Source organism: Acipenser ruthenus, chromosome 55, assembly GCF_902713425.1.
Source record: "Acipenser ruthenus chromosome 55, fAciRut3.2 maternal haplotype, whole genome shotgun sequence".
Lineage (NCBI taxonomy): Eukaryota > Metazoa > Chordata > Actinopteri > Acipenseriformes > Acipenseridae > Acipenser > Acipenser ruthenus.
In genome coordinates, this window is record NC_081243.1 from 6,427,455 (window position 1) to 6,450,878 (window position 23,424).

The 23,424-nt window shown below is 38.9% G+C and overlaps 1 protein-coding gene across 1 annotated transcript; it reads right to left on the minus strand.

Moving 5' to 3' along the window:
• Positions 1-361: 361 nt before the first annotated feature.
• Positions 362-23,424, minus strand: LOC117401646 (zinc finger protein 771-like). Its single transcript, XM_034914773.2, has 2 exons — positions 23,126-23,424; positions 362-5,142 (listed from the first exon to the last, which is right to left on the minus strand). The coding sequence occupies exon 2, from the start codon at positions 5,132-5,134 to the stop codon at positions 3,806-3,808; it is 1,329 nt and encodes a 442-aa protein (XP_034770664.2). The 5' UTR covers positions 5,135-5,142; positions 23,126-23,424; the 3' UTR covers positions 362-3,805.

The following is a 23,424-nucleotide window of genomic DNA, read 5'->3' on the forward strand; positions in this document are numbered from 1 at the left end:
AATATACATTTAATATTAGTATATATGAATTTCTTAATACACAGGATGACATTAGGTGAGTCATATTTAAATATAAAACTAAGGGTTTAGTCCTTCACAAATTTTACATTTCTTATAAAATTATATTTACAATTCCATTATGACATTTTTCAAATATATCAAAATAACTATTAACAAAATAGAAATTAAATATGAGGCTAAGTTATAAAAACATGCTTTCCAGTTTCAATATCAAGAAAGATTAACCAGTCAAATAACTAAGTCAATAAACTAACATTAAAAGTTTATACATTTATCTAAGGATTCTAATTAATCATAACTGGTTACTTTAGTACTCATAACAGGCAAAAAACTCAACGCATAAACATTATTAAGTTTATTATAGCTCACAAACGTAAGAAGAATATAAGTTAGAAATCACGGTACCAGAATTAGAAGTAGAGACACAAGCAGGAGCAACACATTTAAACACACATTTTCATAAGCATGCAGGCTCCCGTATGGTTACGTACACGCAGGACTCACACACAGTACACACAGTGACTGTGTTAAGCAGCATCTGTTGTGATGGTTGGAATGAAGACAGCATTTTAGTTTCAACAAGTTCAGTTTGGAAGCAGTTTCAATTGCCTTTAGTATTCAGTTGTAATCTCGAGTTACTTCAGAACTTTAGATCAATTCAATCAATGTTTAAATGGTTCTGATGTTCGTAGTTGTTGTTTTCAAATGCACACAATATCATCAGTTCAGTTAAAGTCTTATCTTGTTTCAATTGTTCATCAAAGTAGAATTGTTTGTATTGTTCATCTCGGGCAAGGTGTTACGTTATATTGAACATTTTTCCTTCTGGATTGCATGTAGTTATTTCCTATACAAACATAGTATTTTACTTGAGTCTTAAAGTTTTTGAAAGGTAATACTTATTCTGGAGATGTGGTCCTTGTTGAAAAACACATCTGGAATGCAGTTGGTCTTGTCTCTCAGAGAGCTGCAGTTGGATGTGGAGTCGACGTCTTCGAAGGATGTTTGCAGTACAGTGCTTCGAATGGAGCCCCATTCAAACAACGGCTCAATGGTTACTTCATTGTGAGGGGAGTCCGAATCCAAGATGAAGAGAATGAGCTCATGCTTGTTTTTATTTAAATATAGAGCCCAAAGAGGAGTTTGGCGATCAAGTCCCTTCTGGGTAAAACAGGAAGCAAATCCCTTTCATTGTCTTACAGTTTGAATGACATTTACTTTTACACACGCAATGTGTGTCATTAACACAGGTAGTCCCCCCTCCTCCATGCAGAGAGATAGAACAGGATTTGAAACATTTACAGAAAACTTCATTTTGATTAAATAAATACACATTTCATTTTCATTCTCCCAACTAAATTATAATTCTAAGCAATTTAAACACATTATACAACAATTAAAGTAAAATCATTTAAGAATTATTCTCACTTTAAACTTAATTACAACACAACAAGCATCTCCATTTTATTGGGAACCATACTTAAACAACTCTTAAAATGGCATCAGCAAGATTAGTAATTCAAATGATTCTAAAACCAATTTATCAGTTAAGTTTAACTTATGTTACGTTTCAGTCTCCTAGTTTTAGTAAATGTAAAACCCTGAGATTATACCCTCAAAAGGGTTGTTTTTCAGTTAACTTTTAGAATCAGGAAACTAGGAATTTAAATTAATTTAAATCAGGGGTGTCAAGCTCTCAATTACTTAATTGGTCTAATGAATTAATAATTGATAATTGGACAAATGTAACACTTCTCTCCAGGTCTCAAAATGTTTCCTAGGTTGTGTACCTTGAATCAAGTGCATTTTTAAAATCATCAACTGTAAAAAACCTTGAAAAATATGAAATATGTCCAATTGTACAAATAATTAGATCAATTATGTTAGTTGACAGCTTAAGTTGGAATGAAAACCAGAAGACCCTGCGACCCTCGAGGACTGGAGTTTCACACCCCTGACTTAAATGTTCAGTGTTTCATGGTAACAATAAATTTCATGGGAGAAAGTCATGGCACCTTGTATCCACCAGGTGTCACACTTTGTAACCCTTTTAATGAATGAAGTTGTATATTGATTTCAGACAGACATTCTTAATTAAAAGATAAGCATCAGCTGTGTTTGTTTATACCAGACTGGGCATCTAACCTATTCTTCAATGCACATCTTTACGATCCTCTGTTACTAATGTCTAGTCCTTTGAAGTAGATCTAGAGCAGTGATTTATCATAGTGAGCCTCCCTGAGCTATGAAAAAAAATAACTGTGCCTCTCCTGTTTACTAAAACAATATAACAAACTGAAAAACCTATATGTTGGAAAAAAATAATGAATAGTATAAGGGATTTGATCAGTATGAGTTTCAGAAGTATTAATTCAAAAACAGTACAAATGGAAGCAGCCAAAATCTTTTTTTTTGTCCTGTTAACTTTCTTACCTTAGTGGGTTTTAATGTAACTTTAAAATTGCTGCTTTTGTATTTTGTGTATACTGTTGTTTAAATCCATTATTTAAATGGTCTGACTGTGGCGGTTGTATGTGTGACATGCTATACAAATGTATTGTGGTTTGTTCTTTTTTTCTGCTATGTACTGTACATTGCTTTGCGATACTTTTGTATAGAAAGCGATATATAAATGCAATAAATAAATAAAGAAATAAACTCATTGAGCTTCTTCTGAAAACATGTTACAGGTTTAGATACTAAGGTAGGGTTGTCGTGTTTCGAGATGCCTGCGTAGCTTGCAGGGCTGCATGCTGTGGTTTGACAGTATTTCGCTGCATAAAACACATTGAGGCCTCGGTGCACTGCTGGACCCACTCCATGTAAAGCCTAGTTTTAAATATGCTTCCTCATATTTTTCTGCGTTTTGCTGGAACCTCCGCTGCTGCTCTCACTTCAGTTTGTGTTGTACGTTTTTCTCCCTTTGTCACAAAACGATCCATTTCTCATTAAAGCTGTTTCTCACTGGAAGTGCGCTGCTGATACTGTTTTTAAGTTTACAAGTGTGTGTGTGTGAGGGGGAATCCACACAATGTACATGCGACGTGTCACAGTTGCCAAGGAAAATTAGCACATTAAACGAAAGCTTTTTGCGTTATTTTACTTTAGTTATTTTTAAATATAATACATTTAAAATATATCATAATTTGTTATTTTTTTCAAATCATCCAACCTCTCCAAAAAAAAGGACACACAGCTCGTGCCTCCCTTAGTTTGAGAACCGCTGATCTAGAGAATGTTAAGGTTAATGTTAAGAGAATGTCATTTTAAAAAAGTACACTCAATTACCACTACAAATTTCTCACACACCCTTTACAAAGATACCGGAAACCTACAGGAACTCAAACTCCATTTCAATTAATTTCTGTATCGTATACTGTAATCGCTGACATTGGTACAGTAATGTCATTTATAGCTCAAATTACATTAAAAAATATCATATATGTCATTGGCAGCTTTGTTTAATGTGTTGGGTTCGTATCACACATATATACAGTAAGTGTTCAGAGAAAAAGATTGGCATATATTTCCAATGTGTCCCTTCTAAGTAGAATGACCCTGTAACTCTGTCCTAAATCCTCACAGCATGATGAGTGAGATTCATTTCCAATTCAGGGGCAGGAGTGGAGCTGAATCCCTGGGCTCTCCAGTTCATTCTGAAAGAATGGGTCTGTCTCCTTCAGTTTGACACGCTCCCCTTCTCAGTGTCTCTGGATTCAGACTGGCTTTCACTCCTGGGGGCTCCCTTCATTTACTGCAGGGTGAGAGAGACACAAGGAATCAGTCAGCTCTCCACAAACTCAGACTGGCAGGGTGGAGAGGTGAGGGACTGGGAGGGAGGGACGCTGGCTCCAGTGTGAATTCGCTGGTGTTTCTTTAGGTTTCCTGACTCAGTGAAGCTCTCCCCACATTCAGTACAGTGATACGGTTTCTCTCCAGTGTGAATTCTCTGGTGTCTCTTTAGGTGTCCTAACTGACTGAAACTGTCCCCACATTCAGTACAGTGATACGGTTTCTCTCCAGTGTGACTTCGTTGGTGTACTTTTAGGCTACCTAAGTGAATGAAACGCTTTCCACATTCAGTACAGTAATACGGCTTCTCTCCTGTGTGAATTCTCTGGTGTCTTTTTAGGCTTCCTGACTCAATGAAGCACCTCCCACATTCAGAACAGTGATATGGCTTCTCTCCCGTGTGAATTCGTTGGTGTTTCTTTAGGTTTCCTGACTCAATGAAGCGCTCCCCACAATCAGTACAGTGGTAAGGCTTCTTTCCAGTGTGAATTCGCTGGTGTTTTTTTAGGCTTCCTAACTGACTGAAGCTCTTCCCACATTCAGTACAACAATATGGCTTCTCTCCGGTGTGAATTCGCTGGTGTGTTTTTAGGTGTACTAACTGAGTGAAGCTCTCCCCACATTCAGTACAACAATACGGCTTCTCTCCAGTGTGAATTCGCTGGTGTGATCTTAGGTTTGCTGACCGACTGAAGCTCTTCCCACATTCAGTACATTGATGTGATATTTTTGGCTGGGATATGTTTTCTGAATCCTTAAACAAGCCAGTAGACTCCTCTTCAATGTAGACAGGCTCCAGTTCAGTCCCTTCTTCAATGTAGACAGGCTCCAGTTCAGTCTGTTCTTCAATGTGGACAGGCTCCATTTCAGTTTCTTCTTCAATGTGGACAGGCTCCAGTTCAGTCTCTTCTTCAATGTGGACAAGCTCCAGTTCAGTCTCTTCTTCTTTAATGTGGACAGGCTCCAGTTCAGTTTCTTCTTCTTTAATACGGACAGGATCCAGCTCAGTCTCTTCTTTAATGTGGACAGACAGCAGTTCAGTCTCTTCCTCTTTAATGTGGACAGACAGCAGTTCAGTCTCTTCTTTAATATGAACAAGCTCCATCTCAGTCTCTTCTTTAATGTGGACAGACAGCAGTTCAGTCTCTTCCTCTTTAATGTGGACAGGCTCCAGCTTAGTCTCCTCTTCTTTAATGTGGACAGACAGCAGTTCAGTCTCTTCTTTCATGTGGAAAGGCTCCAGTTCAGGCATCTCCTGTTTAATGCAGACAGGTACCAATTCCAGAACCTCCTCCTGTTTAATGTAAACAGACTCCATCATTGACAGTCCTGAAAACAGAAAATGAAATGAAGTATTATGATCTGTTCTCTATTGGTGTGTTTACACTTACAACTCAGACCTGAACTGGATTAGGTTCAATCAGTTTCAATGATTCTTATCATCTGAGCCCCCCGTTTACACTTGAACACAGACCTAGGCTGGCTTTGGTCCCATATGCGTGCGCATAGCCCCTGAACGCATATCATTGTACTCCTTATAGCAAGTGCTGGAGTGATGTGTCTTTATGTAAACGTCCGACACACTAAACAAATAAATCTAAACACACAGTAAATGTGATTGTGATATTTTCTTATACACATGGAAATGATCAATAACTAGCCTCCACTCTGTCGCATGAAGATTCATTCTGCAGACACAGCATGGTGATTAATAGAGAACACAGCTCAACAGGAATTGGTTTTCGTTGTGATGTTTGATTTATTTTTCAGTTAACCAGTGACGGTGCTTAAAACATAATATGATATATTTATGAATGCAAGAATGTATTGTTGCATGTGTTCAATTAATGGCATCTCTGATTTTTACTGTTTTTTTAACATTTGATCCTTCCAGGCATTTAAGCTTTCAGTTAAATTGACAAAAATTTAAAATGTAAAAGCAGTAGTAGCACTGCTGTAGTGCTGCTCTGGCCCAAAGTTTGCTTAATAATGTTGATTTGTTACAAAACAGTTCCCATTCTAATGACCGGGAAGACAAATAAACGTAGAGTTAAATACTGTAGCTTGATAATGTAATTTAGAACCTCTTACTGCTGCACTACAACAGGAGCGAGACCATTACCTGATTTAACAGACTCATGAGACTGTATTATGCTTCAATATTATCAAAATATTGTTTTGGGGTTGGGTTGGGTCGCGCATCCAGTAAAGACGCTCCGTGTGGAGTGCAGGATGCACAATATAGCCTGGAGGTCACTGGTTCGAGTACAGGCTATTTCACTGCCCAACGTGGATGAGAGCTCCCAAGGGGCAGTGCACAATTGGACGAGTGTTGCCCGGGTGGGGAGGGCTTAGGTCGGCCAGAGCATCCTCGACTCACAGCATACCAGCGACCCCTGTAGGCTAGCCGGGCACCTGCAGGCTTGCCTGTAAGCTGCCCAAAACTGCGTTGTCCTCCGACGCTGTAGCTCTGAGGTGGCTGCATGGCGAACCTGCACAGTGAAAAAAAAAACCTGAGGCTCACCTGGTCGCTTTCGAGCAGCTGGCTACCACTGCGTCATGGCCCAGAATGTACTGGGGAGCCAGCTGGGATCCTGCCTGATCAGGGAGGCTCAGGCAGTGTATCAGGCCATGACGGACACTGATGCCGCCGACTAAGTCCTGGTAAAGCTAGCTATCCTACGCAACTAAACATCACAGGGGAAATGCACAGGGTACAATTCCAGGAGCACAGAAGATCCCCAGATACACGCCCCAGGGTGGTTGCGCAGCAGTTGTGCGACCACATGGTGCACTGGATAAGCCCTGCCCAGAAAATGGGTCTGCAAATAGGCGAAGCCATAGCAGTGGAGCAATTCTGCCATGTGGTCGGGAGCAATAAAACTGCCACCCTGGTGGCAGCAATAAAACTGGAGGAGGATTTTGAGGACACCCTGGTCTCAGTCCACATCAACCTGTCCACAGCTCCCGTCCACCGGAGCAGCTGCACACCACCTCCTCTCTCTGCTCCGGGACCGAGACCTCCTAGATCTCCAGCCCCAATGGGCAACCTTGCCTCCTCTCCATGGAGAACAAGGTTGACCCCCAGCGGGGGTAAAGCTGCTACCCCGGCTTCGTTGTATAAGGGCAGCAGTGTGGAGTAGTGGTTAGGGCTCTGGACTCTTGACCGGAGGGTCGTCGGTTCAATCCCAGGTGGGGGACACTGCTCCTGTACCCTTGAGCAAGGTACTTTACCTAGATTGCTCCAGTAAAAACCCAACTGTATAAATGGGTAATTGTATGTAAAAATAATGTGACATCTTGTAACAATTGTAAGTTGCCCTGGATAAGGGCGTCGGCTAAGACATTAATAATAATAATAATAACCAGTGTTCCCTCCTTCTCCCCTATCTGTTTTAGATGCAACCAACAGGGGCACCAGGCCAGTTCATGCCCATCAGCAGTGGAGTGTGACATGGCGGCGTGCAATTGGGCACCTGGAACGGGTAAGTGCGGGGAAAATGGTCGGGAGGGGCCTTGTATTGTTAATGCAGTTTTAGGCAAGGTGACAACCCACGCATTAGTGGACACCGGGTGTGAGCAGACCTTAATAAACACAGCTCTCTTAGGCGGTGTGTCGTGGCAGCCACAAGGCCAGGTGGCGATCTCCTGCGTCCATGGAGATATGGCGACATACCCCACCCTAAAAGTATATGTATCGGTAGGACCGATAAAACACCACCTAGTAGTTGGGGTGGCGGAAAGGCTACCATACCCAATAATTCTGGGTCGAGACTTTCCAAATTATAGAGAATTAAATTAATGACAGTCTCAACCACACATGTAAACGTGGCAGAAAAAAAGAAAAAGGAACAATTGGTGATGTGTTTCCTTTTCAAGCCGAAATGTTTTCTCCTATTTTCCGTCCTAGAAAAACAAATAAAGAGAGAAGGACTGCAAAATGGGAGGGAGCCCTTCATGTACCTCATAGTACATCGCACAGGGAAAGGCCATCAAAAGGCGGATTATTTTTCCCGGGAGGGGAGAGTAATGGGAAAGGTAGATTCAGCCGAGTATTCCTTCGGCTCCACTCTGAGCGGTGGGATATGTGACAGAAAGACAAATGATTCTTGGTGGTAAATCTCCCTCTCAACCTGTGAGGGCGCTAAGTAACGGGAACAGAGTACTCTGGACTACGTGGTCTGACACTTCGTTCCGAGGGTTAAAAGGAAGTCAGTCATCTAGAAAGGAGGCAGAGCTTCGGTACACTAACTCATTGAGCCGGAGGAGGAATGATGTGGCAGCTGCAGATCATAAAAAGCAGCTGCAATTGTTTACCAAGGGGTCATGAGTGACGGTATAAATAGGGGTCAAAGCAATGTTATCTGTTCCTTCGTTCTGGTAGTGTCATTGACCTGGAAGGACCCGTACTGTTGGTAAAATAATCGTAAGTGTTTGTTTGTACTGTCTATTGTTGAGCGTACATGTTCTGGAGCTGTCACCAGAGGACAGGACAGTACTTCACTTGTACCACTGTAAAACTGTATTGCACCACAATCACTAATTCATGCGCTAACCAGACTTGTGTATTTGTTTTGTGTTTAATGTGGGGATACAAGAAAGGGACTATTATTTCGAGACCAGCCTGGGGATTATAAATGGAAGTAATACATGCCGCTGTATTACTTACCATCATTATTATTTCCTGTTTGATTCGCCGTCAGGCACTGGACAAAAAAAACTAATAAAAACAAACCTCTTCACCTGGATTACAATTGTCTGTCTGTTCTTTAATCACCTGCACCTGTACTCTATTAACCACTTTGCCACACGTAAACCTCCAGGCTGTGTTTCAAACAAACACTCACGTCGTTCATATTTAGCAAGTTTGATTTGCTAAATATCATTGGAGGAAGAGTCAAAATAAGTGAAAATACTCTCTCATATGGATTATTAACAGCATTATACTTCTTCATTTGGTAATTTACGCAGTTCACATTGTATAATCGTTAGTTACACAAAGCATTTGAGTTACAAATCAATCAACCCATTATTTATTTTTTAAAGGTCAGTGTTGGACAGCCAGGGGCTGTACCTGGGGTCCTTTACCCATTCCAGGACTCTACGTTTAGATTCGTAACTACTGGCTCCTTGCGCCACTGAGCTAATTTTTCTACTGGCCCGGATGCAATTTTATCTGGCCCAATATATTAATATATTTTTTCATGATGGTTTTTATTTTCAGTATGTTCCTAACTGCGTATGGTAACCGAAGAGAGCCCACATCTCAAAAGAAAGTGTCTATACAAAGTCTTTCAATATATGTTACTTCAGCCATTTAACATGCTCACATTTGTGTGTTTGTCGGAAAATTAAAATACTGTCTTCAAGATCTGAAAATGTATGTGTACAAATGAGACTCATTTTTTTAAAAGCAAACCCACAACCAAGCTGTTACCATATAGTCACAGCAACGCTAAAACTGAATTATAATAATCCTAATTAGGGATGGGTCAGTGTAGTCAAATACAGATTACACAAAAAAATATTCAAAGAGCATATCACAAACAAAACCCTTACACATTAGCTACTAGTAGAAGCAAATGCGTCTTTTCTTTTTTTTTAATGCTGACGCTTAACACATGATATCAGTCTTAAGTAACTTGACTTCGATTCATCTGATGTCAGTACTTGATGGCTAGTTATAATTAGTAATGTTAAACTATTGTAATGTTGGAATGTATTTTCTATTGTTTTGGCCAGGTTATAATATTTACACTATTAAGATTATTTTATAAATATTATTTGTTAGAATTAAACAGATGTAGAATATTTAGGTTGCTATATGATGTGTGTTATATTATTCTGAATACACTGCAGAAAAAAAAAATATTATTTGATGGTTTGCGCAGTATTATATGCTACTTGGAAGATATCCGCGCTGTGACGTTGCTGCTCACTGAGTTCTGTATTTTAATTCAGTAAACAAAAAGAAAAACTTGTGCCTAAGGACATAGGGTCTGCTTGTACACACGCATTTGCCTTTTATTTTTGGGAACGTAAGGGACCAGAGTTCGGGTAATCAAATACACAAAAATGTTGCCCCTGTGTATTCAAATAGGAAACTATTCAAAATTTCCATCCCTAATCCTAATAATAAACACTATTAAAAGAATATTCATAATACAAAATCACAACAATCCTTCTCAAAGCATTGTCGCTTGTGTAGCCTCTTCCAAGACAGCGCCAATCTTGCTGAGTGATACCACTGAGTCCTGGAAAGATTGGGAATGGCATTTTTGACCTGAACACATTGGATCCCAAATCAAAAAGTTAGACAATTCGATCATGTATCTGGGTATCCATCGAGACATCTTACTGTGAGACTGGATATGATGTAAATGAAACGTTGAATTCACAACAAATACAGCTGCTGTTTTATCTGCAAGTCTGGGAAACTGACGCCAAACAAGGCAGACCGTTACTTTTTTCACTGACAGAATGAAGCCAGATGAAGCCTACACTCCAAATGTTCGTCTTCAATTTTGTTTCAATAATTACTTTCTTTATGATTTACTGATTTCAGCTCTTTCCTTTTGGCTCATTGGTTGCTTAGTTGTAGAAAACCCGATTTGTAAAAGATTTGCCATGTCGCGGGAAGTACCACCAACCCAGCACTTCAGTACGCAGTCTCAGATTCTGACTGTATAACAAATATGACATGAGGCGGGAAAGTTAGGATTAGTTCGTAGTTATGTTTTTAAAAAATGGTTTGTAAATTAATTTTCAGCTTTTTGGCACACTGGCCCATTTTCCTAGATTCATGAAATGGAAGCCATGCACACTGTGTATATATATATATATATATATATATATACACACACACACACACACTATACTAGTTAAATGTAACTGATCCAGTCGGGTCTGTGGTGCATGTGGGGAAGCGAGGCGAGGTGGTGCAGGAGCCTTGCAGAGCCTGTTCCACTAAAACAAACCTGAAAACTAACCACACGCGTAATTATGATTTATTTTTTTCAAATTTTGTAGGCCTGGAGGCTGCCTTTATTGACCCGGTGGGCCACCGGGCCTATAGAATGGTAGGGGAATCACTGTACAGTATTACATAGTCTTAAATAGAGTGTATACAATCTACATTAATAAAACTTTTACCCTTGTCCAGGGTCCTACATAAACATTAACATTAACTTAATACAAATTCAAGCTAGAAAGCCGTGTTTTGTGGCAGACTGCAAGCACCAGCCGTAAAGGGAAGCTGCTCCAGATTCCTTTTAGTAGCTCATGCTAATCTCCTAAGGAATGTGGTATGTCAGTTTGTGCTAATCTGTATTAATAAAATGAATAAGAAATATTCAAAGCCATTTGTGTACGATTTGTACACCAAAGTGATTTCCCGTTTCAACATTACTCTTTTTCATTTGAAGTAGTTTCCATGTTTTTTCCTTTTCATATACCTATAACTGGATTATTACGTTGTTCAAGGATGACCCCCGTACGCCCCTGCACCCGCGCTGGGGGAGGACCCCTGTACCCCCATGCCTTCGATTTAGGATTTCTAGCCTCCTGCTTTCAATGGAAATGAAAAGACTGACATATTTATGTGTTGTCATTTTACTAATGTTTAAAAAGCACGCTGTGTCTGAGTAATTAGAGCACCTTGCTGTCGTGTCTGCAAAAAGAACACATTAACCGTATTAATTAGGATAAACATTATAGATTTAAATTTATAGAAATTATTCAAGCGTTAATGCTTCTTAAGCAGGGCTCCAGACTGCGACTAAAATGGTCGCAAATACAACAAAAAATACTTTCAGGGTTAGACGCCATTGGCGACAGCAACACAAAAATGCTGCCTCTCCCTTAAAAGCCGGAGTCAATATTTGAATCGTTCACATGAAGAACCATATATGTGCACTCTGAGTAGTTATTTAGGTTTTACAGACAATTTTAAAAAATGTGGAAGAACAGTATGTTCCAGCTATTTGTGATTTAGTGGGAAAACAGCATATTATTATTATTATTATTTGTTTATTTAGCAGACGCCTTTATCCAAGACGACTTACAGAGACTAGGGTGTGTGAACTATGCATCCGCTGCAGAGTCACTTACAACAACATCTCACCCGAAAGGAGGTTAAGTGACTTGCTCAGGGTCACACAATAAGTCAGTGGCTGAGGTGGGATTTGGGGACCTCCTGGTTACAAGCCTGTTTCTTTATCATTAGGGCAACTAAGTATGGTTTTACAAAAGAATTTTGAATAAAACATTGTCATTCGAATACATTTGTGACCCAGGACAGCAAAATCAGTCACTTGGTGAAAAAATTCAAAAACTGTTTTATTGTGGCAATTGATCTGGCATATAATAAGCTTTAAAATAATACCAAACTTATTGATATATCTCAAACGGGGCCCGAGATATGATATTTTGAAATCACCAGTCAGAAGATACCATTTTGAGAAAATTAAGTTGAAAGATGGGACATCTACTTTTCAGCTATTTCCTTAGCAACCATTATGTTAGAATTCTGACACATACACCAAATGTTCACAAATAACTCCTCATACCTTTCTGCAAAATATGACAAAGAAATTATATGATACAAATATTTATTTTCCATTTATTGAAAATAGAAAAATTCATTGTTTTACAATTCATAGTGTATTTTTTTTAAAAACAAAAATGTTAATGTTTTTAAATTAAAAGTGCTGAACTATTTACATTTACTATTTACAATGGACTACCTTACCTCAGTTAACATTAGATAGTCCAGGATTAGTGCTAATCAGTATGTGAAACCAGCCATTTAAGAGTTAAAAATCATTAAAAAGCTCTGATTAGGCAAATTAATTATTGGTTCAATTGAGGGTTCGGTTAAATAATTCTGCGCTCATTTGGAACAAGAAACCAGCAGACACAATGATCAACCTGGACCAGGATTGTTTCCAAATGTAATTAATAATTAGTACTAATGTGGGTCTACGGAACTAGCCCAAATGTTGCTAATGTTTGTGTAGACTAATCATCATTAACATCTGTAGGTTGTGGACAGGTTCTATCCATCGTAGCAGGCGTACAATACTCTGGAATCTTTTCGTAAAGGTACTGCTTCCTCTTGCAGTCTAAACCAGGTGGTCTGATGGGCTGTGGCCTGTCTGCTGGTGGTTGACAAGTGTCATCTCTCAGGAGGGCAAACATCTCGTCCTTGGAATCTGAATACTGTTTTCTAAACACCATTCCATGGTGTGCAGTATCAAACCTAAAAAACATAACAAACTGTTATGTTTTCTTATAAAATACCGATTTTGTGGTTGCAAGTGTCAACTACAATCTGTATTTAAAAGAAAACATAACAGTTTGAAAAAAACTTGCTTATTTTTTTTTAAATCCATTACCTGAAATGATGATATTTTTTTATGCCCAACATCATCCTGAAGAATGGTTTAAGGAATGACCGCCAGTCTGACTGTGGGACCAGAACTTCACCATCCTTGGTTCCAACTTTCTGGGCAATATTGACTCCTGTCACGGTACTGGATTGCACAACAATAGCAATATCATCCAAACATGAGACCATGTGCCTCCGATAGGTTTGTTTCAGTAAGCCAAAACACCAATCGGGTGTGAATTTGGTGTGTCCAAATAGCTGAGGGAAACTGATGTGTGCAGCCCATTCAGAACTCTCCATGCCAGATACCAGATCAGATAATTGTTCTTGTTTTGTCCAGAACAGTTGTCGCAATGTAACTGAACCTCGGTTTCACCAAGTCCATACCTCATACAGAAATGGTCCAGGGAGCGTATGAGTGAGTCTGAACCCTTGGAAATGGACATGCCTTCATCAATTAGATAATTGACCTGTTATGGTATTCCTTCACAGGCAATACCAAACAGGCCACACTTTCTGGGAGCCAAAAAGTACATAGGGCCAGGTTGCATGGGATCAGTGGGAAAGTGTAACTGCTGTGCATAATTAAAGCTGTAATGCACAGCCAACTCCTTTGATACTGGGACATTCATACCAAGTCTGTCATCACTGGTTTTAATCATGACTTTAGCTGCCCTGACCATTTCCTGGCACAGTGACCGCTCCAGCGTTACTTTATTTAAGTGGGTCTGCTGATTTTGTTAGTGTTCTGATTTTTTTTCATCAGAAATGCTGACACTCCTGTAAATGGCAGAATTATTCTTTTGGCAGGTCCAACAGAGATCTGTCATGGGTCGAGTCTTGTGAATGTAGGGCACCAGAGTCCGCCACAGCCTACAGAATGAGTCAATCTTTACAGCTTGTTTAACTGCAAGAGATTTTTTTTACTGTTAAATTTGGCTTATAACTCTTTAACTATAAGGTGTAAATATCACACATGAAATGAATCAGTATAAACTCCTAAACACGTTTTGGGCTGTATAAATGAATGAACTGAGATGCATCTTTTTTAAAAAAATTTTAGATATGTAAAAGTTATTTTTAATAAATAAACAAAACAATCAACATTACATACCTTTTCAGTTCCATTCACAAAATAAATTAACTAAAACAAATCTTTTTTTTTTATTTATTTTTTATTTAAAAGTCATCTTAAAAACAATAAAAAAATAAGCCCTACTTCTAAATAGCTAAAAAAAAAAACATGCGTCTCAGTTCATTTATTTGTTTTATTAATATACAGCCCAAAACGTGTTTAGGAGTTTGTGCTGACTGATTTCATGTGTGACATGTTTTACTTAATAAATAGAGTCTGCTACTGAAACACATAACACACCAAGCAGGGACAATATCGACGATAATAATAATCTTAAATAACTGCCTACCTGCCTCCTCCATAGCAGTTTTGTACTTTCACCAGATGCTTGCCTTTGTATGGTTTGACGGCAGCAGTTTTATGTCAAACCTCTTGAACCCAGGTACTCGTCCAGGTAGCACCATAGCAGGGTCTTCAGCAAAATTAACAATGAATGCAACCACTTCCGTTATATCAGCATGCGTCAGCAGCCTGACATATGTTGCTTGCCTGCCTCCTGACTTCTTGTACCAAGGTACCCATCCAAATTGTTTGTAATGCTTCAGCAGTGCAGTCAGCTTATCCTGGTTGATACTGAAAAAGATTAATACAAATATTTTCATAGTATTTTTTATTGAAGAAAGCTTTCAGTAATTTAAATTCAGATTTTTTTTTTAAGAAAGTTTTCAATGGCAAAGTGCTTACCAGTGTAGAAACTTCAAAGCTTCTCTGCAAACATGATGGGCATGTATGTAGTCAGTTGTTGTTTGGTGTTTTCTAGGCATCTGTTCTTCTCTTTTTGAGTTTGTAGTTAGCTTGTCATTGCTGACAGTGGCTCTGATTTTTCCTAAGCAAATCAGATCCTTCTCGTAGTCTGGCAATGAACCCATTGATGTCCTCAGGTCAAGTATATAGTCATATAGAAAATACCTTAACTGCGTTCACGACCACAGCAATGCCGCTGTCCCAGAAGTCACAGTACGTGGAGGCATTCAGCCAACCGGTGGACACCACACAGAGCCAAATGACGTCACGCATAGCAACAAGCAGAACAGTTTACACTGCAACCGCTTCCTGAAACCGTTTTCATTGGCTAAATAAGATGTCAGTCTATTAATGACCTACATAGCGGGAAAGAGGGAAGCCACAGCTTTCAAAAGATACCCGGGTGATGTGTATGAGTGGAAGGATGCTGTTGCTGTGATTCTGTGAATTGCACGGATTTTAGTCTTTGTTTCAGCCAATTTTGACAATCTACACATCGCTGTTGTTACCAAACGGTCTATTTACAGTATAATAGAGACATTATTTCACAAAATAAACTTGATAAAATGATAGTTTGGACTGTTAAGTACTAAAATCTATAACAAGACTAGAATCACCATCCACAACACTGTAGTAAGTAAGATGGGCTGCCATGAACAGCAGCAGTGGTTAGCTTGAACTGCTCAGTGGTCAGACTCTAATCCCTCACAGAAAGAACGAACAGTTGTGGGCAAAACAAACAGCATGCTGTCACAGACAGTTCTGGCACGTCCCTTTTGTGCTACAAGTCATTAGATCCTTTTGCATGGAAGGCCTCGGTTACAAGGGTGTGCGGTTCTTTGATTGACCCAGATTCAGTTAAAATGTTTTTGCCGACTGATGATGGGAACGAGAATGTAGAGATGGAAGCCCTGCTAACAAGATTTAAGTTTTTGCAGGTATCACGCTTTTAAAGACACATCTGTGGTGGCTTTGACAGACTCACTGAGAGCAGAAACTGACCCAAGACTGTGACAGCTACTGGAAGCAGGCTGATCTTTGGGATGCAAATTGAACATTTGTGAAACTGCATGTGTGTTAAAATGTTGTAATAACTGTACTGTGTTTTAAAGAATATAAAGCCAGCTGAAATACACACTGTTCACGCAAAAAGTTACAATACGCTATTAACCTATATTAACCTATAGTTATGCTAGATCATTCTACATTTCTGTTTAGTCTATTATAACCTTGAGTAAAAAGGCAGACGTGAGCATCAAGTTTCTTATTTAGAGAAGTAAGGTTGATCTGAAAGTAGTGTTTAAGCTAAACACAGGTATTCTAGAATAATTCAAACAGAATATAAGTCTAAATGTTTTATTATAACAGAAGAACTGTAAGAGTTTGAAAATAAGTTAATTCTGCACTATATTCTCTTAAAGTAAAAACTTCAGTCAAAGCAGAATGGTACCAGTCTGTGTCAGGCATACCACAAGCTTGCAAAAGACAGGGTAATTAAACTTGGTAACCCTTGCTTATAGTACCAGGCAGAAAGTGAAGTTTGGGAGTCTGGAATCCAAGGTTTATATAATGAGTGATCTATTACTTGGAACAAATGAGGGGGGCTATCAGCATAGGACCATGGAATGCCATACATCTGAGAAGATGCTTACAAAAGAGTCTTCTATCAATGATGGATGACCTTGACAGAGAAGCAGAATTTGGTTCAGAATTTGCTTGAGCAGGATTTTTGAAAAAGAAACAGAGGTCACTTTTAGTTTAAAGCACTGAATAGCTCAAATGAGACTGTTATATTTTGATTATGTTCCTGATAGACTGGATTTAAGTGAGAATGCTTGCATATATAGCTGCCTGCTTAAGAAGTTTGCTATGAACCTTCTACCAGCCTCTATCCAATAGAGTTTAGTTAACTGTTAAACCACATCTATGCATGTAACAAAGCCAACCAAATTAGGGGAATGTCTTTTGATGTCAAAAGGGACATCTATATATTTTTTGACTTAGAATTGGGATAATTACACCGATATATATTATATATTATATATAATCACATCTTTCTATGTATTTTGATATACTTGTACTGTATTCACATGTATGCTGTGTTCAGGAACTCTCTGGTACTAAGAAAAAACACACAAGTTCAAAAGTTCACCTTCCATATTTTGGAGATGAAGTAAAGGTGGACTAGGGGAGTTACCAAGTGTTTTAAAAATGTTATTCACTTGAAGAACATGCACTGTTAAGGCTGATTAATGTTCATAACTTAATTGAGACTTCTGACGCAAGAAGCGAGGCAAAAACTCTGGTGTCGTGTTCAGAAGTCTTTGCTTTTGAAGACAGTTCCTGTCCTTACCTTATACTCTACACTTCCATATATAATTGGGGAGGTAAGAACTATTTGGAATAGATATCTCTCCTATATTGATGCATTGCTATAAGGTATATGACTTATGTTTTAGTCTATGAGATTGATATATTGGATGTTTTAGGACTTAGCGGTGGGCGTCATTAGTTTTATGCATGCGTAGCCTTAGAGCAAAACATGTTGTAACCATAAAATGTATTTGAAGTATTAATGCTAACAACTGTTAAGGCACTGGACTTCCCAGATTGTCTGTCAGCTGGGATTTGACACAGTCAGTAACAACTCAATCCATTTTTAGTAGTTAATAAACCAACGGAGTACTAATACTGCTCTGATTCAAATTTGACTCAAATTCAGCGCTGATCTGAGACATGAGGAAGGGGCGGAACTAACAGCACAACAGAACACAACAAAGCGAGGCAGTTCTTCCAGCGACAGCGTGGAGCGACATCGTGTGAGAAGTGCATTGTTTTAAAAGTGCAGAGCAGTTAGAAGCAGTTTGAAAGCAGATTGACAGCTGCAGAAACTAAACTTAAACTTGCAAAAAAAAAAAAAAAACACCATGCCCTTCAAGCCACAGCAAGTTCAGTTCGCAGTTTGGACCCCCTTACTACAACAGTGTGCTGCCTTCCGGGAGCCTCTGTGAAGCACATCACTGAAAACGTGGACAGGCTCCTAGAAAGAACGGCAGACGACCCGGTAGTAGTCGTCCACATCAGTACAAACAACATTGGAAGAGACAGGCCAAGATCCCTGAAAAACAAATTTGGAGAGCTCGGAAGGAAATTAAAAAGACAAGACTTAAACTGTGGTATTTATTGGGATACTGATGGCACCTTGCAAAGGACCATATGGACAGCTGGAAATACAAAATCAAAATGCAAGGCTGAAATCGTGGGGCACACAGGAAGGCTTCACCTTTCTTGAACATTGGAGCACTTTCTACAACAAGGACTATCTATACAGGCGGGACGGACTGCAGCTAAATAAAGGGAAACAAAGGATCCTCAAGGAGGTTCAGAAGCATTTAAACTAGAAAGGAAGTGGGGAGAAATTTACAAAAAAATCCGAAGGGAGTCCACATCAAAACAAGGGCAACAACTCTGGTAAGACAGCCATTAAATGTATTTATCTAAATGCTAGAAGTCTGAGAAACAAAATGTTAGAACTTGAAGCTACTGCACTAACAATTAACTACGATGTGATAGGTGTTACAGAAACTTGGTTGTCAGAGTGATGGAGACGAATATATTAGTGGGTACACACTGTATAGGAAAGACAGGCAGGGCAGAAGAGGCAAAGAGGAAGCGCTATACATAAGAAATACTCTTGAAACCCAGGTGTTAAATCAGGACAAAGAAAACAATGCAAAATCAATATGGGTCAGAATAATGGACAAAACTTCAAAAGGGCATAATAATAGGAACATGCTATAGACTGCCAAATTCAGATGCCGAGCAAAATAATCTGCTACACGCATTTCTAATGTCATTGTATAACAAAGGAGAAGCCATACTAATGGGGGATTTCAACTTCCCCCATATACAATGGGGAAAACCCGGTAAGGAGCACGACAGACAAAATTGAAATGGTGGAAATGACAAATGACTGCTTCCTAACGCAATTTGTCAAGGCACCGACTAGAGGGGAGGCATGCCTTGATTTAGTCTTTTCAAATAATGAAGACAGAATAACTAAAACAGAGGTCAGAGAGCCACTGACAAACTCACCACAACATGGTCTCATATGAAGTGATTTTTAAAACCCAAAAAGTAATGACTACAGCTAAGGTTTATAATTTTAGAAAAGCAAACTATGAAGGTATGAAACAGAGACTAACAGAAGTAGATTGGAGTAAAATAGAGAAAACATCCACAGAAAAAGGGTGGCTGTTTTTTAAAAATGTAGTACTAGAGGCGCAAAACAATTACATCCCAAAAGTAGACAAATCTAAATCTAAAACAAAATGGCCAAAATGGTTTAATAGTTCCATTAAAAAATATATTCAGCAAAAAAAGGCACTTTACCATGCGTTTAAAAGGGACCAAAAACAAAGTACACAGAAAGAGTACTTGGAACTGCAAACACAAGTCAAAAAGGAAGTTAGAAAGGCCAAGAGAGAGATAGAAATCAATATTGCTAAGGGGGCTAAAACCAATTCCAAAATGTTTTTCCAATATTATAACAGCATGAGAACATTCAAAGAGGAGGTTAAATGTCTAAGAGACACAAATGGCAAAATCATAGATGAAGAAAAAAATAGCAAATATATTAAATGATTACTTTTCACAGGTTTTTACAAAGGAGGACACGGATAACATGCCCGACATGTCAACCTGTTCCTATCCAATTGTAAATAACTTTAGCATAACAGAGGCAGAAGTGTTAAAGGGACTAGGAGCTCTTAAAATAAACAAATCCCCCGGGCTGGATGAGATCCTCCCAATAGTACTCAAAGAAATGAAAGAAGTTATTTACAAACCGCTAACCAAGATCATGCAACAGTCTCTTGACACAGGGGTTGTACTGACAGACTGGAAGATAGCAAACGTAATACTGAACCACAACAAAGGGAGACAAAACCGAACCAGGTAACTACAGACCAGTAAGCCTGACTTCTATTATATGTGAACTTACGGAAACTAAAATAAGATCTAAAATAGAAAATTACCTACATGGTAACAATATCCTGGGAGACAGTCAGCATGGTTTTAGGAAAGAGAGATTGTGTCTAACTAACCTGCTTGACTTTTTTGAGGATGCAACATCGACAATGGATAATTGCAAAGGATACAACATGGTTTATTTAGATTTCCAGAAAGCTTTTGACAAAGTCCCGCATAAAAGATTAATTCTCAAACTGAACGCAGTTGGGATTCATGCACATGGATTAGGGAGTAGTTAACATGCAGAAAACAGAAAGTATTGATTAGAGGAGAAACCTCAAAATGGAGCGAGGTAACCAGTGGTGTACCACAGGGATCAGTATTAGGTCCTGTACTATTCCTAATCTACCTTAATGATTTAGATTCTGGTATAGTAGGCAAACTTAAATTTGCAGACCACACAAAAATAGGTGGAGTGGCAAACACTGTTGCAGCAGCAAAGGTCATTCAAAATGATCTAGACAGCATTCAGAACTGGGCAGACACATGGCAAATGACATTTAATAGAGAAAGGTGTAAGGTACTGCACAAAGGCAATAAAAATGTGCATTATCAATATCACATTGGAGATACTGAAATTGAAGAAGGAATCTATGAAAAAGACCTAGGAGTTTATGTTGACTCAGAAATGTCTTCATCTAGACAATGTGGGGAAGCTATAAAAAAGCCCAACAAGATGCTCGGATATATTGTGAGAAGTGTTGAATTCAAATCAAGGGAAGTAATGTTAAAACTTTACAATGCATGGTCACCTCGTTACAAAAATGATATTGCTGCTCTAGAAAGAGCGCAAAGAAGAGCAACCAGAATTATCCCGGGTTTAAAAGGCATGTTATATGCAGACAGGCTAAAAGAATTTAATCTATTCAGTCTTGAACAAAGAAGACTACGCGGCGATCTGATTCAAATATTTAAAATCCTAAAAGGTATAGACAATGTCGACCAAGGGGACGTTTTTAACCTGAAAAAAGAAACAAGGACCAGGGGTCACAAATGGAGATTAGATAAAGGGGCATTCAGAACAGAAAATAGGAGGCACTTTTTTTACACAGATTATTGTGAGGGTATGGAACCAACTCCCCAGTAATGTTGTTGAAGCTGACACCCTGGGATACTTCAAGAAGCTGCTTGATGAGATTCTGGGATCAATAAGCTACTAAAAACCAAATGGCCTCCTCTCGTTTGGAAACTTTCTTATGTTCTTATGCATGGGGTGCAGTGTGTCTGTGTTACATGCAGGGTGTAGATCTGTCTGTGTTACATGCAGGGTGTAGATCTGTCTGTGTTACATGCAGGGTGTAGAGCTGTCTGTGTTGCATGAGGGAGTGTAGAGCTGTCTGTGTTACATGCAGGGTGTAGAGCTGTCTGTGTTACATGCAGGGTGTAGAGCTGTCTGTGTTACATGCAGGGTGTAGAGCTGTCTGTGTTGCATGAGGGAGTGTAGAGCTGTCTGTGTTACATGCAGGGTGTAGAGCTGTCTGTGTTGCATGAGGGAGTGTAGAGCTGTCTGTGTTACATGCAGGGTGTATAGCTGTCTGTGTTGCATGAGGGAGTGTAGAGCTGTCTGTGTTACATGCAGGGTGTAGAGCTGTCTGTGTTACATGCAGGGTGTAGAGCTGTCTGTGTTGCATGAGGGAGTGTAGTGCTGTCATGTATTGTCACTTTTCTAACTTAATAAACACTCTGTGTCTGAGTAATTAGAGTATCTTTGTGCCGTTTCTGCAAAATAACACATTTACTGCAGATATTATAATAAACATTATAGACTTAGTTATGGAAATAATGCAAACCATTATTTATTTATTGTTTTGGTTTTGCCAATAGCACAAGTTAGAAGTTACACACATTTAAATATTCCAGTCCAATTCATATTGGTCAATACTTTGCTTGAACACATTACAATTCATAGCAATATAAAGTTAATAAAAATATGAAGATAGTAATATGGGTTATTCATAAATCTCAGTGTTAATAAGATCAGTTGATCCTTTATACCATATGTTTTTTTTTTAAATGCTCACATGTTTAAATGGTAAAAATGGAATTTGATTGTTTTCTAATCTGTCTTTTTAAATTTAACATGTTTTGATCAGATGACAATAGAACAATTACAAAAGAAATGGTATGATCTGCAATAAATACACCCAATGTTTAACGTTTTAATTATGATTATGTTATTATATTAGGGCAGCAGTGTGGAGTAGTGGTTAGGGCTCTGGACTCTTGACCGGAGGGTCGTGGGTTCAATCCCAGGTGGGGGACACTGCTGTTGTACCCTTGAGCAAGGTACTTTACCTAGATTGCCCAGTAAAAACCCAACTGTATAAAGGGGTAATTGTATGTAAAAATAATGTGATATCTTGTAACAATTGTAAGTCGCCCTAGATAAGGGCGTCTGCTAAGAAATAAATATAATAATAATAATAATAATAATAATAATAATAATAATAATAATAATAATAATAATAATATTAATAATATACAGTTATTTCAACGGCTTCATGGTTGATGCTGTTTCAATGAACTGAAGAACAAAAAAAAACAGTTTTTCTCCGTGTGGAAATGTGGTAACGCTACTCGACACACATCACGTTGCGATCGTATAAGAAAGCAGCGGTCATTGTGTTGTTATTATTGACCACGCCGATGCACGTACAGTACAGGACCGGACAGTTTAGCAGAATGCAGTTCATTTGAGTTACAAACGGGACGGCGCTGCACAGAGCGGGACAAACTGTGCAATTCAAATCTCCTGTAGCACTACAGACGGGCCGCCGATAGTCTGATTAACCCAACATGAATATAAATAGGATCCGAAGTCAGTCTGTTTCAAAGAGCACTCAGAGTGACGTCACCGGAGAGTCTGCGAGCAGGTTTATAATAATGAAAGCGCCTGTGTCTGCTCGAGTCTCGCATCAAACTCGCCGTCCTCTATATAATATAAACACATTACACACCCCGCTACCACACACGGGGTTTCCAGCGGGTGTAGAGCATTCAATTCAATAACTCACCGCTCTCTTTCTCTCTATCTTCTATTCCTTCTGTTTTCTCGTCTTTTTCTCCAAGCAGCTCAAACAATCAAACTTGTAGTTCCGACTGGTGCGCGGATCTAAACATTCCCCGCATCGGGTGAATCAGTGCCTGTTAGTACCGATTTGTTACAGAACGTGTTTTGTGAAAGGGGTAAAGCAATTCCTAGAGTAAAATTAAAGACTCGTTTGTACACACAGTGTTAAAACCGACAAACTAAACTAATACCTCACCTGGGTCTCCCACTAGGGACCACTTGCAGAAAAAGACAGCAGTGAGA

Bases quoted from the DNA above. Each gene is read 5' to 3' on its own strand.
- LOC117401646 (XM_034914773.2), bottom strand. From the start codon at position 5,134: ATGATGGAGTCTGTTTACATTAAACAGGAGGAGGTTCTGGAATTGGTA.